The sequence below is a fragment of the Nannospalax galili genome, unplaced genomic scaffold (genome assembly GCF_000622305.1).
Source record: "Nannospalax galili isolate Female #2095 unplaced genomic scaffold, S.galili_v1.0 scaffold543, whole genome shotgun sequence".
Classification (NCBI taxonomy): domain Eukaryota; kingdom Metazoa; phylum Chordata; class Mammalia; order Rodentia; family Spalacidae; genus Nannospalax; species Nannospalax galili.
Window position 1 is genome coordinate 1,824,907 of NW_008352270.1, and position 19,091 is coordinate 1,843,997.

Sequence of the window (19,091 nt, forward strand, 5' to 3'; positions counted from 1 at the left end):
AAAAAAAAAAAAAAAAAAAAACAACTGAGGAATAAGACCATCTAGTTTGTTTTGCCAGAGAGTTCAAACTATTGTAAGTACAAGGCAAATAAGGATTTTAGATAAGAAATCCAAATCAGATAAGCAGATTTTCATCATGGTAAATGAAACAAGTAAACCAGTTAGAAGTTTTTGCAATAATCCAACAAATGCAGAGGAATATGCATCAAGAAATTGAAGTAGACACAGGACAATCAGAAGTTCAAGGTCATCCTTGGAACACAGTGAATTTAAGGCCAGCCTAGGTTACATGAGCCCCTGTTGAAAAAAAAAAAAAAAAGGTTGTCCACTGGCTTATCACTTCTCTGGCTCCAAGGATAGGTGAGAACACTAGAAGTATAAAGAAGTTATAAATTTCTAAAGACAATGAGAATCCTTTCTGAAACAATGTTGAACAATAGCATGACAAAGAAACACATATGTACTTCTCTAGATCAAATGAAACAAAAGACATGAGTCAATTAAATGCAGTGTGTGATTCTGTACGGAAATCTGTACTGGGGAAAATGCTGCAGCAGGCATTACTGACAATTGACAAAATTGAAGACAGAATATGCCACCTACTGCATCAAAGATGATCATAATAATAATGGCACATTGGCCATCCCCTACCATCAGCTATGCCAGGTATCAAGTCCTGGGTCTTTAAATCAGAGAGTTGAAGTGTACAGAGGGGAAGCCTCCAGGCTTCAGCATGGATAGAAGGTGAGTGGTCCAGACCTGGTTACTCTAAGGGATGGGAGACCTAACCACTTGACTTATGAATTCTATCCAAAATTCCTATGTTGGGCATCTCACTCCATAGACATGGCTTCATGGATGGCTGCTGCCCTGGTCTCAAACCTTTCAACTCAAATCGCTTTGGTTCTTTTTGGCTCCCTTCTCTACAAACTTACATCTATTTTCCTTGTTTCTGCTGGCCAGTTTTTCCTCATCTATCCATGTAATATGTATTACATCCTCTCTTAATGTCTTCTTTCAGTTTTTAGTATACCAGGCACCCTAAAGTGTGTAAAGCAGTAGCTCATTGTCCATTCAATTTTTTTCATTTTGGATATTCTAGAAATTTTTAAAGAAATTCTATAAATTAGTATACAGATAAATTTCAGTTTTTTTCCCCTCTAAATCATTTAAAAGTCCTTTTTCTTCTCCTCCTCTTCTTCCTCTTCCCCTCTCCCTCCCCCTCCTTCTCCTTCTTCTTTTTGGAGGACTAGGAATTGAGCCCAAGAACTTGCATTGTTATATAAGTCCTCTACAACTGAGCCACATACCTAACCTCAATTTCCAAAACTTCTGAATTAGTCTAGGCAGACTAGGAGCAGACACAGGAAGATTCTCTGTGAGTTCAAAGCTAGTCTGGTCTACACAGAGTTCCGGACCAGCCAGATTATATTATGAGACCCTGTCTCAAAAAAGAAAAAAAAAACAAAAATAGAGGAAGTAAATTAGATCCCAATATTAACATTAGTTAGGCAGGAATAACGCAGTGAGACTGTGTTTAAAAAAAAAAAAAGTTTTCTTCTTTGTTTAGTTTCCACTTGGGTGTTTATGCTGTCTAAAGCAGGAAGAAAAGTTATTAAATGATCTCAGAAATATGCACAAGTGCATCATATATGATCAACGACTGTTTAGAGCAACTGGACTTGGATTTTTCTTAGCCCTAGGTTTCATGTCAAGCACACACTAATACCCTCCAGCTCCTAGAATGCCAGGGTTTTATTTCCTGTTTTCTCAGTGTCCTTTAATGTCAGACACCGGTGCGGGGGGGGGGGGGGGGACTAGGGACATGAGGCATTGCATGACATGGGTGCACTCACATACATGCAGGCAATACACTCATACACATAAAATAATAAAAATAAATTTTAGAAATTACCCATTTAAACAAAACCAGAAGGAAAAATATCAAAAACAAAAATGTTCTAGCTGAGGAAACTTCATAGAAATGATAAAACTTCACAAAGAAGTTTTTGAAAGAATGCTGGAAATGGGAAGTTTTCATATCCCATTTCAAGTACTCTTTCAATAAAAAAGATAAATGATTTAAAACTAACTAGATTTTAACATTTAAATTCTTTTCCTTTTTTGCTATGTAAAATTTTTAAGCTAAGAAAAGTAAACTATATTACTGGACAAAAAAGCTACAGATAAGCACAACAATTTCAATATATATAATCATCCAGTAAATTTTCCTATAAATTGGGAGTCCCTTATGATGGTTAATCTTAATTATCAACTTGATGGGACTGGGAAATGCCCAAAAGATAAATGAAGCACACCTCTGGGAGTATCTGGGGCCTTTTCCAGAGACAACTGGATCAATGAAGAGAACTGTGAAAGGTAAGGCCCAGTGGAGGAAGTAGGTTACTGGAAGATGTGCCTTTGAAGGGTTTATCTTGGCCTTGGCTCCTTCTTCTTCCTGTTTGCTTCTTAGCTGCCATGAAGTGAGCAGCTCTGCTTCTCCATTCCTTTCTGATATGCCACCTCACCACTGCCCATGAGCAATGGAGTCATCTGACGGAAACCTCTAAAATGGGAAGCCAAAGCAAATCTTTCTCCTTTGTTATAGCACTGAAAAATATCTCTCTTAGTTTTTTTCTTAAAACATTCTTGGTATCTATACTGGGCATGGTGGCACATGCCTTTAATCCCCACACTTGGGAAGCAGAGGCAGGGGATCTCTGTGAGTTCAAGGTCAGCCTGTTCTACATAGTGAGTTTCCAGTCCAGGTGGGGCTACAGGGAGAACTTGTCTCAAAAAGACCAAAAAAAAAAAAAAACCACCACCACCAACAACAAAACATTCCTGATATCTGTATCACAGTCAATCCCTAGGTATTGAAGAGGAACTGGATATGACACCTACCCAGAAATTTAATCCTCCTTTACAATTTTAAAAGAATTTAAGATTTAGGGGGTCTAGAGAGATGGCTCAGTGGTTAAGAGCACTAGATACTCTTGCAGAGGACTGGGGTTCTGAAACTCCAGTTCCAGGGGATCTGACACGCACTTCTGGTCTCCCCAGGCATTGCACAACACTGATGCACTTACCTACAGGCAGAATACTCACACATAAAATAAGTTTTTGAAAGACTTCAAAAAAACTCAAGCTATTTTTAAATACTCAAGAATATTTTTTTGTTTTGTACTTCTTAAAGGCATGCCAGTAACTATTCTGGCACTGCGAAAACACATTTGTTGAGCTAGATGAAATAGAAGCATATAGGCTACCTACAAGGAAGCAGGGAGCAGTCTAAAACTAGTTTTATACACTTTTGGTAAAGAATAGATTTGGAGAAATCACTAGTAATGTTTTGAAAATAGCTAGTTAATCTATAAAATGTTTTCCTAAGCCAGGCATGGTGGTGCATGTCTTAATTTCAGCACTTGGGAGATTGAGGCAGGTGGATCTCTGTGAGATCGAGGCCAGCCTAGTCTACATAGTAAGTTCCAGGCCAGTTGGGGCTACAGGGAGACCCTGTCTTAAAAAAATAAATAAATAAAAATCTATAAAATGTTTTCCTTTAAATTCAAATCATCTGAATTTAACAACTTTTCTTTTTTTTTGAGACAGGGTCTTATCATGTAGCCCCTTGGCTGGTCTGGAACTCACTATGTAGACCAGGCTGGCCTTGAACTCAAATATCCACTTGCCTCTACCACCATGTACTGAGATTAAAGGCATGCTCTAGTAGGCCCAGCTGAATTCAACAACTATTTATTGAATACCTGTTATGAGCTGAGCACTCAGACACACAAGTTAAAAATGATTCTTGCCCTTTTAGGACTTTACTGAGTAATGGATATACCCTCCAAGCTATCTTTCTTTTGTGTGATTTCCTACTCATCAGGCAGCTTCAGAAATACAGTTACTCTCCACAACGATTAACACTCATAGAGTGGCTGGAGCAATGATTCATCACTTACTGCTCTTTCAGAGAACCAGAGGTTAGTTTCTAGCACCCACCAAAGGCAGCTAATAACATTCTGTAATTCCAGTTCCAAGGAATCTGATGCCTCTTCTGGCCTCTGTAGGCACCTGCAAAACTATGGCATCAACTCACATACACTCTGTGTATGAGTGTTTTCCCTGCATGTATGTAAGTGCACCAGTGTTGTGCAATGCTCATAGAGATCAAGAGAGAACAGTAGATCCCTTGGAACTGGAGTTATGGATGGCTGTTAGCAGCCATGTGGGTACTGGGAATCAAACCCAGGTCCTCTACAAAAGCAGCCAGTGCTCTTAACCACTGAGCCACATCTCCAGCCCTAAATTACAATTTTTTCAAAAACACTCATAGAACAATGTATCTATATTCACTGCCACAACCAGTTCTCTGGATATACCAACACATCCCTATTTAATTTAGTAAAATGTTCAAGTATGGATGAAAGTGTTTCATGAGTTACCTTAGGTGAATTCCCCAAATCCGATATATTCTGATTAATTGGCTACATGTAACGTGTGAACCTTCAGAAATAAGAATCAAGCCGGGTGTGGTGGCACACTCCTTTAATCCCAGCACTTGGGAGACAGAGGCAGGCAGATCTCTGTGAGTTCAAGGTCAGCCTGGTCTACATAGTGAGTTCCAGGCCAGCTGGGGCTACAGGGAGACCCTCCCTCAAAAAAACCAAAAAAAAAAAAAAAAAAAAAAAAAAAAAAAAAAGAATTAAATACAGGAATGGGATAATCCATACAAAGTGAGTCTCTATCCTCTGGCAAAATTCTTTTCTTTCATGTTCTTCAAACTTTATTGACCTATTAAACTCATTAAACTGTGAAGAATATGGTAAGATATAGTATATAATATTTCTCCAGCTTTAATATGCATCTGGATCACCCCCAAATATGTTAGAATGAAGACTGATTCAAGTCACTCAAGGCAAGCAGTGAGATCCATTTCTGTTAATCTCCTGGGAATGACCAAGCTGCTACCTTATCATACACAAGGGTGTGTAACCCAGCTAGCATAATGTCTGGCACAAAGACAATTCAACCCAGTTAAGTTACCTCCCATTTGTAGGTCTTATCTTCCTTTACACCTCATTTTTAGAAATATTTTATTATTTTTATTTTATATGTACGAGTGTATTGCCTGTATGTGTGTAAGTACACCCATAAAGTGCAATGCTCTCGAGGTGCGCTAGAACTGGAGTTACAGATGGTTTCAGGGGCTTGAGAGATGGCTCAGTGGTAAGAGCACTAATTATTCTTGCAGAAGATAGGGTTTGGTTCCTAGCACCCACGTGGCTGCTAACAACCATCTGTAACTCCAGTTCCAGGGACTCCAATGTCCTCTTCTGGACTCTGTGGGCACTAGCATACACATAGTGCACATATATGCAAGCACAACACATACACATAAAACAAATATTGAAAACAAAAAAACAGGAGCCACAAATGGTGGCACATGCCTTTAATCCCAGCACTCAGGGAGGCAGAAGAGGGAGAGAAGCAGGTAGATCTCTGTGAGTTCCAGGCCAGCCTAGTCTATATAGAGGGTTCCAGGTCAGACGGGGCTATATAATGAGGCCCTGTCTCAGAAGCAGACCAAAACAAAACAAAACAGAACAAAACAAAAAACAGGCATTAAATATAGCTAACTGAATATATGAAATTAGATTTCCACAATCATTACTTCTACAGTTATAGACAGAATCCTTCCTCTCAACTTATTTTAAATAGAAAGTATTGGGAGGGAGAAGAGGGACAGGTGCAGTGTCACAGGCCTTTAATTCCAGTACTCCAGGGGCAGGGGTAGGGGCAGAGACAGGGGCAAGCAGGTGTCTGTGAGATTGACGCCAGCCAGGGCTATAGGAAAATCCTGTGGAAAAAAAGAAAAGAAAAAGAAAGAATTTTTTGGATATGGAAATCAGGAAGCAGGAAAGCTCTTTTTAAAAAAGGTGTAAGGATTAAAAACAAAATCTGCAGCATCCTCCAGTGCTACCATAAACAAGTATTTTTTTAAACGAGCAGGAATTTATCTCCTAATGATTTTTCCCTTTTGGAGTATATAAGCAAGGATTTATTATAAAAATAAGTCATCAGCTTCCTGGGGAAGTCTATTTAATCTAAAAGATGAAGACATTTTTCTTAGAATGTACCTTCCACTTTTCAAACAGCACCACATAATCTTAATACCTTAGCAAACACAAAATTTGTAATATAATCCCAACTCCTCAAATCAATTTTACCATGTCAAAACTGCAGAGTTCCCGTTATCAATAGGAAGGTCTCTGGCACAGTGTCTTGTGTTTCCCTGATTTTCTGAGATGCTTTGAGATCACCATGACCACGGACTAAACATTTCATGTAAATATTAGTTGTTCCACACCGAGGGGGTAAAAAGGTCGTGTGCTGTGAACACGCCAAAAAAAAAAAAAAAAAAAAAAAAAAAGCAACAAAGGTGGAACATGGCTTTTTTACAATGTTTACCCTTTACTAGCCTAGGGCTTGCTTTATTTTTGTTTATCACACAATTACTATTAAGTCAGTAGATGGTAACCGGATTTTAAGACGTACTGCTGGGCTAGAAACAACTTAGACGCTCTTGCAGCTAGTTCAACCTGAGTCGGGGTTTTCGAGCCTCCATCCACTTAACCTGGGGCCGCTGGCTTCCCTTTCCGTCTTTATTAAAAATTTTTTTTTGGGGGGGGGTGGTTCTTCGTTCAGTGAGGCCCTACACCGCTGGAGCGGCGCGTCTGTTCAAGGTAAGGCCCCGGCCATGACCTCGAGGCCGTCCTCGCGAGGAGGCAAGATGGAGACAGCGAAGGCCCGGGCGGGGCTGGGCGGGGTTTCGGCGCCGCGGGGAAGGATCCGGCCAGAAGTGGCCCCGAGCAGCCCCGGCCAGGCCAGCCTCCCAGAACTCTGAGTTGGGAATGCGCCCGCGGCACCGAGACCTCACGAGACGGTGTGGAGGCTGCGGGAACAAGGACGCCATTATCAGCTTCCCCCACCACCTAGCCCGCGCGGGCCGGGAAGGGGGGTGGGAGGACGGAGGGGCGGGAACGCCGAGGATGGAGAGGGCGGGGCGGGGCCGGGCGCGGTGGGAGACTGGGCCGGGGAGGCCATGGTGGAGGCCACCGCTCCTCAGCTCAATCCCTTCCTGCCTTAAGGCTCAAGATGGAGGCCGGGCGGCGCTCCGCGGGTCGCGGCGGAATGCGACATGGATGAAGCCTTCCTACCTGGGCTTTCCCGCTCCTTTTCCTCCGCCATCTTGGTGTGGAGCTCGTCTCCTGGGAGACGATCATCAGAAACCCTGCGGGTCCTGGCGGAGGAATCCTCTCTGCGGGTAGCCTCCCTCCTGCTTCCGCCCCGGTTGCCCAGCTTTCCCCTCGGAACCGAAGCCCGCGTTCTTTGGGCCCAGGGGAGTCACTTATTAATAAGGTTCCGAAGCCCCCCCCCCCTCCTTCTGTTGTAACTGACTCGCATCGCGCTTCCCCTCTTCTGGTCGGAGGACGTGGCATGCTCCATTATTTATTTATTTACTTTGGTTTTTAATTTACCATTCTAACTGCAGATTCACCTATGCAAACCTGGTCCTTCCAGGGCTCCTGGGTCGCCCCCTCCCTGACAAAGCCACCTCGAAATCTAGAGGACTGGGACGAAAAACAGACATGGGCCGGGTACAAGCAGCAGCCGGACCTCCATGATCACTAAGAGGAGAGGAAACGCTGGGGAGAAACATGTGCAAAAATAGGTGCAAACACTGCGTCGTCAAGGCTGCAATTTCTGATACAAAATAGAGGGTTCTCATAGCAACAAACAAACAAAAAAAAAGTGCCTGCCCAGGCTTAGTGTTAGACACGTTGAAAATGTGGCTTGTGCAATTTAATGTGACCTGTGGCCAGAGTTAAAGTGGGAATTTTGAATCTTGATTTCCTGAAATTTTTTCAACTGTGACATGCTGTTAATGTTTTGGAATACTCAATATACTAGGATAGTTTCCTTTTTGGAAAACAGCTTTACAATACCCAGTGATGTGGCTCAAACAAGTTATCTACTTTTAAACAAATTTTGATGCTATTTCAGTGTATATGTGTACTAATTTAAAGACGTTATAAAAGTCAAACTAAGTGTTGAGGCCTTCATAATACAAGGTATTTGTATTTAGTTTTTTAGTGATACTTTTTATTAATTGTACTATTACAATCTGAGTGAACCCCAGAGCAAACCAACTCTTAATTACAGGTTTTTCTACCATTTGGTGCTATGTTCTTCAGTCTACAAAAAATGAATATAAACCATTGAATGATTACAAGATGGTGCAGATTTGAAGATACTTGTAAATCCAAGTGTGCATAGTAAATTCTTAACATCCCCAAATACAGAAGAGTAATTATTAGCTTCACTTTGTCGTGTGATCCATTTAGTCTCCCTGTAGGTTATGAAGAGCTTTGAAGCAATTGTAGTAATTGACGTGTCCCTATTGCAGGGAACCTTTCCCTCTCCTCGAGGCTCTGTGGTTCTGTCTTCACAGACCTCAGAATGATTTATAGTGGTTTTGTTGGTTGGTTGATTGATTTCTACCAAACTATAACTTCTTGAGGAAAGGGAACTGCTTTATTCATCCACATATGTCCCAGTGTGTAGCACAATTTTTCTGGCTCAACCCACACACATATTGTTTGTTTTGGTATTTTGTAAGAGGAGTTTCTCTAGGTTGCCCAAGCTGGTCTTAAACTCCTGGGCTCAGGTGATCCTACTGTTTCAGCCTCCACAAGTAACTAGAATGCCAGGTGCACAGGCTCACCTCTGATTTGAAATAATACATGTCTTAAAAACTAAGACAAGACTCAGTATTCACGATGACTTTGTTAAGAGGCCCAGATTCAGCAAATTTATTGTAAGACAGGTTTTCCTTTTGCATTATATTTTTGTATCACTAAAAGTATCAATAGTAAATGTTAATAAAATAGAATCCTTATCTAAGCATTTGTACATAAAATTAGTTACTTTTTTTTTAAGTCTTTTTTGGGGCAGGGTCTCCCTGTAGCCCCAGCTAGCCTGGAACTTACTATGTAGACCAGGCTGGCTTGAACTCACAGAGATTTCCCTGCCTCTGCCTCCCAAGTGCTGGGATTAAAGGTATGTGCCACCATGCCTGGCCTTTATTTTTTTATTACTTTTTTTTTTTTGTCTTTTTGAGACGGGGTCTCCCTGTAGCCCCAGCTGCCCTGGAACTCACTATGTAGACCAGGCTGGCCTTGAACTCACAAAGATCCGCCTACCTCTGCCTCCCAAGTGCTGAGATTAAAGGCGTGTGCCACTATGCCCGGCTATTACATTTATGTGTGTCAGTACACATGCCCCAGGTGCATAGGTGGAAGTCAGAGGACTTTATTTTTAAGATTTATGTGTCTAAGTGTTAGGCTTACATGTACGTATGTGCACCATATGCATGCTTGGTGCTCATAGAGGCCAGAAGAGGACATCAGATTCCCTGGAGCTGGAGTTGTAGACGGTTGTAAGCCACCATGTAGATTCTGTGAATTGAACTTGGGTCCTCTACAAGAGCAAGTTCTGATTTTAACCACTGAGCCTTCTCTCCAGCCCCCAGAGGTTATCTTGTGGGAATCACTTCTCTCCTTCCACCATGTGGGATGCAGGGATTGAACTCAGGTAGTCAGGCTTGGCAGCAAGCACCTTTACCTCCTGAGCCATTATGCCATCCCCTAGTTTTTATATAGTTTACTAAACTATTCAATAAAATATTTTAAGTTGTTCTAAATCATATTTATCTGTACTTCTTTGAATTCCTAAAGGACATTTAAAACATACCTTAAGCCAGACATGGTAGCTCATGCCTGTAACCCTGATACTTGAGAGGTAGAGGCAGGAGGATTATGAGTTCAAGGCTTGTCTCAACTCAGTGAATTCAAAGTCAAGATGGGAGCTGGGGGTATAGCTCAGTAGTAAAAGGTGCATGCTTACCATTCAGAAGGCCCTGAGTTCAGTCTGCAACACCAGCAAAAAGAAGGGGGAAAATAGGCCAGCATGGGCTACAGGATACCATTTCAAAACCCTTACGTCAGACTTTGAGATGCTTAACAGGTAAAAGTGCTTCCTACACAAGTCAGACAACTTGAGTTCTCTCCAGATCCCATGTAAAGGAAGAAGGAGAAAATTGACTCTGAAACGTTGTACTTTAACTTCCACATGCATGCCTATGCATGCAAGTGACTGCACTCACATATATCATACATACACACTATTATACAGTAATAGTAATAACTTCTTTAAAAAATCATTAAGCTTTAAATAAATAATAAACAGTTGAGCCAGGTGTAGTAGTTCACACCTATAGTCACAGCCCTTGATGACTGAGATAGGAGGATTGTTCCAAGTTCAAGGCCAGCCTGGTCTACATAGCAAGTTCCAGGCCAGCTGGAACCACAGGGAGACTGTCTGAAAAAGAAAAATAAAATACTGTTTGAGCAATGTGGAGTAGGGGCCCTAGGGGGAATTGGAGGGAGGTAGTGGTGGATGGATATGATTAATATATATTGTATACGAAACTTTAGAGGAATTTTTTTCAAATCTTTTACAAAAGTATTATTTCTAAAAAGTTCCTTAAAATTATTTCTTTAAATCAAATTTGTACATGTTATTTTTTACAGTTGCATTTATAAGATGAAGTTAGATTATAAGTATATTAAATAAAGCAATGTTATAATTGCCAGCACAAAAAAAAATAGATTTAATGCATGTAATCCCTCCTAGATTTGAAGACAGGAGCCAAGTCTTATGCATATCCGCAGTACCTAGCCTCATTGGAGCACATATTTGATACTTAATACAAACTTTTCAATGGCCAATTAGCAATTCAACATAAAAGTATATAATTACTTTGGAAAACTTTCCACAGATGAAATTGATTTCCAACCTGGCGTGATGGTACAGGCCTTTAGTCCCAGCACTCAGGAGGCAGAGACGGGCAGCTCTCTGTGAGTTCAAGGGCAGCCTGATTTACATAGTAAGTTCCAGGCCAGTTGGGGCTACAGGAGACCCTGGTCAAAAAAGACCAAAAAGAAAATGGATTTCCAAGTAAACTCCAGAATTGCCATGCTAATGAGTAGCCATGTGGATTATGCTCATATTTATCACTCAACCTTTTTCTATGAAAACCTGACTACTGATTAAATTGTACTTTTAACTCTTTACTTTTTAAATTTTTATTTTTATTTTATGTGTCTGAGTGTTTTACCTTCATGTGTGTAAGTGCGCCCGTGTTGTACAATGCACACAGAGGCCATAAGAGAGCATCAGATCCCCAGGAACAAGAGTTACAGACAGTTGTTAGTTGCCAGGAACCAAACTGAGATCCTCTGGAAGAGCAGCCAGCACTCAACCACAGAGCCATCTCTCCAGCCCCTTAACTCTTAAAATGTTATTACTTTGACTTGGACAAATGGCAAACCACAATCGATTTGAGGGTTGTATGTGGTTCTTTTTTTTTTTTTTTTTTTTTTCCTTGTATTTTGTTTCTGGAACATAATTTGGGTAACTTCATAATATTTTATGCTACTAAAACACTTATCTTGGTAATTTTTAGAAATTCAAAATCATAAGATTTTTTTTATTCCGCTGATGGACATTATGGCACATTAGTAGAGCGAAGTCAGAGAAGCAAGTGTATAGGTTTACATAGTGGCATTTATTTGATTAGTTGTGTTCTGTGGGATCAGGTGGAGAGAGACAGGCAATAACCTTCTACATGCTTGAATTTACACTGAGTTAAAATCTGTTCAGACAGGCAACAGTACCCTGCCCACAAGAAATACAGAAAATGATTCTTTTTTATGTATGTGGGAGGAGGGTTGCATGGGTGCATGGAGGCGGCAGGGGCTTCATGTACAACTGTGTGTGTGTGGAGGCCAGAGGACAACCTGGAGTGTCAGTCTTCACAGTTGTGCATATTGTTTTTTGAGATGGGATCTCTCAGTGGCCAGGACCTCAACAAGAAGACTAGAGACTCGCTAGCCAGCATACCCCAGGGATCTACCTGCCTCTACCTCCACAGCACCAGGATTACAAGAGCACATCACTATGCCTGGTTTTGTTTTGTTTTGTTTTACTTAGGCTCTAGAGGTCAAATTCAAGTTCTTGTGCTTACAAAGTAAGTTGTAAAGTAAGTAAAGTTGGTAAAACTTTACCAACTGAACTATCTCCCCAGGCCTGTGTCTTCTTTATAAAATTCATTGTGGGGACAGTGAGATGGTTCAGCAGGTAAAGACACTTGCTGCCAAGCCTGACAGCCTTAGTTCAATCCCTAGGATCCACATGGTAGAATAGGAGAACCAGTTTCTGTAAGTTGTCCTCTGAACTCCACACCCATGCTGTGGAACACCTGTACCCACACACATACAACAATAAATGTACTAAAATTCATTTTATTATCTAAGATGTGAGTAGAGAGGAAGGATGAGTAGAATCAATAATGCGAATGGTAGTCCAAAGAATCTTGGCACCATGTCTGCTTTCCTAGGGTGGTGATTGAAAGGGATGGTAGCCTTCCCCTTTCCAAGAGATATGTTCAAGACCTTAGGGGATGTCTGAAACTGAGAGTGCTGAACCACATACTATATCATGGAAGATTTTTTCTTATGCATACCAACCTATGATACATAGATCTTAGCAACTGCAACATGATTTCTTTCCTTGCTGAGAATTTTTATCTTTTTTTTTTTTTTTTTTGGTCTTTTTGAGACAAAGTCTCCCTGTAGCCCCAGCTGGCCTGGAACTCACTATGTAGACCAGGCTGGCCTTGAACTCAGAGAGATCCACATGCCTCTGCCTCCTGCATGCTGGGAGTAAAGACAATGTGCTATCATGCCCCCTGGGAATTTTTATCTCTTAAAGAAAGCACTTTCAGAGATAGAGAGATGGCTTGACAGTTAAGAGCATGTACTGCTCTTCCAGAGGATCCTACTTCAACTCCCATTATCCATTTGGGGTGGTAGCAACTGTTTGTAACTCCAGCTCTAGGGACATTCAGTGCCTCTGGCCTCTGCAGGTACCTGAACTTATATGCACATACCCACACTCAATGTACACACAATTAAAATTTTTAAAAAAATAGGAGCCCTAGAGATAGCTCAGCAGTTAAGAACACTTGCTGTTTCTACAGAGGACCTGGGTTTGAGTCCCAGCACCCCCATGGCAATTGACAACCATCTATAACTCCAATTCCAGGGATCTGACACCCACTTCTGGACTCTGCTGGTCATTGTATGTACGTGGTGCATTTACATGCATTCAGGCAAAACACTCATAAAATTAATAAATATTCTTTTAAAATTTAAAATAAGATAAAAAGCCAGGCATAGTGGCACACATCTTTAATCCCAGCCCTAGGGAGGCATACATTTCAAGGCCGGCCTGGTTTATATATCAATTTTTGGGCCAGCCAGAGCTATATAGTGAGATCCTGTTTCAGAAAATATAAAGTAAAAGCACTTTATAGCCATCTTTGGCATATCTGAATTGCATTGTTACTCTTACACTTGGGAGCCATTAGAAGTTCAATAAAGGTTATTGGAACAACACTGTAAGACCATGACAGGCAATCTGATAACCAGGATGGCTACTGAGTAAATGAGTGGGTAGCATATATAATGTTGATACGCTGAAAAGATCGGATTTGTATTCCAGCACAAAACGGTGACACACTACTCAGAGGATGCACACAGTTTAAAACCTATATATTATTTATTTCTAGAATTTCCATTTAATGTTTTTTTTTTTTTTGGCTGTGATTGACCATGGGTAACTGGAATTGATTGAGTTTTTCTGGGGCATCACCTTTTACTGACCTCAGGTGCCAATGTAAGTCATGTGACCATGCACCTCCAAGTAATAAAACTAAAGATGTTGCCACCACATCTGACCCATGTTAGTCTTTTTAAATTTTAGTTAACTTAGAAAAGTAGAAATGAAGGTCTAATCCTGTATCTTAGGAGTTTTTGTGAGAGTCTATTATAACTAAAAGCTTTGAAAAGTTTTAATGAATTTGCAAGGAAACCCTCTGTTCCCAGTGGATTTCAGATAGGAGAGGACCCATGAATATCAAACCCTAACTGTCCACAGAGGATGGAATATCAAACACTAACACAGAGGATGGGCTAACTCCAGGATGCTCTTCACTATTACCAACTGCTGCCTGTAGGACATATGGCCTAGTTTCTATGACATAGCTGATCATCTTCAGTGCATAGCCCCTCTAGCTTCCTACTTCGCTATGATTAAGCCTTACTAAGCATGTGTGGCTTACTAAGCATGTGTGACTTCACATGTCTAGATTCCAGGAGCATCAGACACAGGACAATAAGAGAGGAGCATCTACTACTCTGGTCTAATTCCAGTTTCCTAAGTGAGGGCACATCCCTTCCTAGATGATTGGCATCAAGAATGTCCATACCACCCCACCAGTAGGTCATTAACCTGACCCTGAGATCTCAAAAGGAAAGTCTTATCAGAAGGCAGCACAGTGGGCAAGAGATATAGCTCACTGGTATATCATGGGCTTAGCATGCAAAAGACTGAGTTTAAGCCCTTAGAACCACATACCCAACACAGCACAGTAAAGATACGGTTTTATGACAGAGCTATATTAAAAACAGTACTTTTCATGCTGGCGATATAGCTAGGTTTGTAGAATGCCTTCCTCACATGGACAAAACCCTGGGTTCAAATCCTGAATACCCGATAAACCAGGCATGGTAGTGTATCCCTGCATTCCAAGTACTAGAAAGGTAGAGGCAAGATTATCAGAATTGCAAGGTCATTCTTGAAGTCTGAGGCCAGCCTAGACTACAGGAGGCCGTGTCAAAAATAAAGGGGGGGGGGTGCAAAGAGAGATGACTCAGCAGTTAAGAGCACTGGTTGCTCTTATAGAGGACCTGAGTTCAGTTTCCACCACCCACATGGCAGCTAGCAAACTATCTGAAACTCCAGTTCCAAGGGATCAGACATCCTCTTCTGACCTCTATGGGCATTGCACAGATGGGTATATCTACATACATGCAGGCAAAACACATACACATACAATAAATTAAAAGGACTTTCAGTTAAGCTATGTGAAATACTTGGTATGCACTTCTTTTTCAATCCTTACAAGGCTGATACTTGTACTCCTGTTTTACAGGTGAAAGGACAGCATCATTATATACATGGTATGCTTGTGGTATTGTAGCTAGTTAGGTATCTGGTATGGATTCCAGCCCCAATGGGCTACATTGCTTCTTTGTATCATTGGTAGATCCTAATTAGTAGCCAGACTGTTCAGAGAAGAATGTTAAAGGCAAAAGTTCTCCACAGAATTAGTCACCTCTCCTTGTGTTTTTGTTTTTTTTTTTTTTAATCTGCTTCAAAACATGAAGCAAATCATCTGGCAGAACGCTTAGAGACTTTAAAAGGAAGCAGACAGTGGCATGTACTCTGTCCTGCTGGGACGGACAATGATTCAAACGGCCGGCCTAGCCAGACAGTGGCTCCTTTCTCCTTCCCATCTACAGACGGAGATTTCAGGCCTCTGTTGAGAAGGAGAACTCAAAGTCGTAGCCCTGGACAAGAACATTTTCAAGACCAGAGATAGTTTCAGTGTCCACAGAGGCTGCGTGCAGGAAGCCAGCCTATAGAACTTGGGCAGCTTGGAAGCAAGCCTTGCACAAAACCACAGCATGTAGGAAAAGTCACACCCATGGTCATTTCTCCCCAAAACAACAGTTTCTTTCTGTTTCACTTTAAAATGCACAGTGACACAGCAAATGGCCGTTTCATTCATTGCTTCCACAGTTCCAGTTCCTAAGCAGCTCCTTTGCTAAGTCTCTGTCCTTTATACACCAAGAATGAGACTGGCTGATCTAGAAGAGCTGGCTCCTCTGCTCTCTGTTCAAAGGGAAGTCCAGAGAGGTGCGGAGGTGGGGGCTCCCAAGAAATGCAGGGTCTGTGGGATTCAGCTGCTCCTTTCCTCCCCCAAACACATACTGGCCATTCTCAACTCCCTTCAATAAAGAGACCCATGTGCTATAAAATAGTAACAGTGGGGCTGCCTAGACAGATCAGCAGGGAAAGGTGCTTGCTGCCAGAATTGACAATGTCTGTAGTAACAGTGGGGTCAGTGAGATGGATCAGCAGGTAAAGGTATTTGCTGCCAAGATTCAGGATCTCAGTTCAATCCCTGGACTGTGTATGATGGAACCAACTCCAGCAAGTTGTCCTCTGACCTCCATATGTGTACTCTGGCATGCACGTGTACACATACACTAAACAGACAAAATACATGTAAACTTTTTTTAAAGTAATAATAGTCTAATAATAGTAATAAGTCTGAGAGTGTGGCTCAGTGGTAGAATGCTTGCCTAGCATGTGTGAAGCCTTGGGTCTGATCTTTAGCCCTGCATAAGTAAGTAAGTAAGTAAGTAAGTAAGTAAATAAATAAATAAATAGAGTATGGAGACCTTAAAGATGAAGCATGGTGGCTGACCCAAAGGTTCAATAAATGTTTATGATTGTTTACTGTGGTGGTGTGAATGAAAAATGTCCTCCACAGGCCCCAGTTGGTGGCAGTGTGTGGGGAGGTCATGGAACTTTTTAGGATGTTGAGCTTTTCTAAAGGAAATAGTCACTGGGGGTAGGCGTTGAGAGTTTCTAGCCTCTCCCCACTTCCAGTTTGCTCTCTGCTTCCTGTGTGGATGTCTAGCCCTCCGGAGCAGTAAGCCAAAATCAACTCATCATTAAGTTGTTTCTGGTCATGGTATTTTATCACAGCAATAGAAAAGTAACCACTGCACTTAAACAACCTCTTCCCCTCAACTGTGCAAGTAGAGAAAAAATAAAACTGTTCAACTAATTGGCTTAGGTTATTTTCTTGATTGCAGCTCCAAACACAAATCTTTAAAATAAAGTTTAATTTATGTTAACATTTACATTCAGAGATAGCACTTCAAGGAAAACTAAGAATCTGGTCTTATGAGGCAAAGGGATCCAGAATTTAATCTCAACCCACTATTCATTAGTTCCATCACTTTGTTTTGAAATTGTTTATTTGCTTATTTGTTTTACAGCATTGGGGATCCAACCCAGGGCCTGGAGACAGCTAAACAAGCACCCTCCCTCTGAGCTATGTTCCCAGCCCAGCTATAAGTGTTTGGAAATGTAATATCTTCTAACATGTAACCTCAGTTTCTCCATCTATAAAATGGAGACAAAGATGGTTTACTATTTTGGATGTGGATGCAATCTGCAGTTCTCCCTTGATATACAGCTGGGTTGAATTCCATTGGGTCTAGATGACCCTCACATCCACAATGCTTAGGAACACTGCCAGAATCTCACATGGACAGCCTCACATCATCATCACAGTAGTTTTGTGAGGAATGTACCAAGGTGACTCCCAAGTTAAAGATGAGGAAACCAGGAATAAATAGGAGAAACGTCTCTGTTTACCACTCAGCTCCCAGAGCCTCTTCTGAGAGATTCTGCTTAACCTCACTCTGGAATTCTCTCTTTTCCACTGTGTCAAGCCCAGGGTCTTAGCTTCATCTCCCCAGGTTAAGAAGAGAGGCTGTGAAGGAGCTGGGCATTCCAGTCCTCCAAACTGCCATGGTCCTTGCTACCCTTACTTACAGCCGCGTAGTTGTTTTTAATGCTTGAAGGATTTGAAACTACTGGTCTGGAGGAAAAGAACTAGTGATAAAATTTGCAGATGCAGAAGTTATAAAAGCGGTGGAATCAGCCGGGCATAGTGGCGTACCCCTTTAGACCCTGTCTCAAAAAGACCAAAAAAAAAAAAAAAAAAAAGCTGTGGAATCTTAGGACGTTTTCCCAGGCACAGCCCCTGACTCAACATTCTTGACTCTCTGAGAGAGTAAGAGGGTGTCCCTGGCACCTAGCACATGTTGCTCTTCACCCTTCCATGCCAGTGCTGCCAGGACTGTGATTAATTTTTCTTCCTCAAGTTTGTAAAATTAATAAAGCACAGGAGGCTCTTGGAGCACAAAGGGAAAATATCTTAGATGATGAAAAAACAGGTGTACACTGTGTAATGACAGCCCTCACATATGATGGTGATCCCATAAAATTATAGTGGAGTTTGTTATAGTTTGGATATGAGGGAGACCCCCAAAAGGTTTATGTATTGGAGGCTTGGTCACAGCAACAAGAAGCCTGACTAATACAGAGCTGAAAATTTCCTATCACCTAGTGATGTTTAGCATAGTGGTACAAACAATGAAGATGATGATGGTGATGATGATTTGGTGATACTAGTGTAAGTCTACAGCATGCCAGTAAGATAAATGTGTGGGAATAGAATTATGTATAGTATGTAATGCTATAGGAATAATAAGCATTACTAGTTCATGTATTTACTATACTCTTCTACTCTTCTCATTGTTACACAGTGTACTCCAACTTACAAAAAGTGTACTGGAAAACCTTTTGGGTTATGTGGTGGTTTGAATGAGAAATGACCTTCATAGGCTCATGTATTTGAACACTTGGTCCCCAGTTGGTGGTGTTATTTCAGAGGTTATACAGCCTTGCTGGAGGAAGTAAGCCACTGGGAGCAAACCCTGAGGGTTTCTAGCCTCACCCCACTTCCTGTTCTCTCTCTGAGCCACCAACTCCTGCTGCCAAGTCTAGCCTTGCCCACTGTCATTCCTACCACCATTATGGACTCTACCCCTCTGGAACCATAAGCTAAAAATAGCCTTTTTCTTCCTTAAGTTGCTTTTGATCTTGGTGTTTACTACAGGAACAGAAAAGTAACTAATACAGGTCACAGCAATAGAAGCAACAGACACGTTGTATTTACTTTCTCTCCTCCTCTTCCTCTTCTTTCTCCTCCTCTTCCTCCTCCTCCATCTTTCTTTTCCACCACAGACAAGCAACAAGCCAATGTCATAACAAGGTCTGAGGAAGGCACATCTCACACAATGGCATGAAAATCCAATCATCACACCTTACCAGACGATTTCTTGATTGCATCAAGATGCTGTGTCAAGTGACTGTGTCTCTATCACTAAATGTCTATAGCAATAGATAGGTAT

General features: G+C 41.4%; 1 protein-coding gene and 1 non-coding gene across 2 annotated transcripts in view; both read right to left on the minus strand.

The window, feature by feature from the left end:
- The window catches only part of Efcab2 (EF-hand calcium binding domain 2), a gene marked incomplete in the record, with an annotated part of 115,802 nt that extends 108,490 nt beyond the window's left edge, over nucleotides 1-7,312 (minus strand). Inside the window, 1 exon segment of the mRNA XM_029554114.1 lies at nucleotides 7,224-7,312. Coding sequence (XP_029409974.1) covers nucleotides 7,224-7,254 — 31 coding nt within the window.
- An 11,606-nt stretch (nucleotides 7,313-18,918) lies between these two features.
- On the minus strand, nucleotides 18,919-19,016 carry LOC115067004. Its single transcript, XR_003846442.1, has one exon. It is a non-coding gene; the product is annotated as a small nucleolar RNA U13 (small nucleolar RNA).
- Nucleotides 19,017-19,091: the final 75 nt, after the last annotated feature.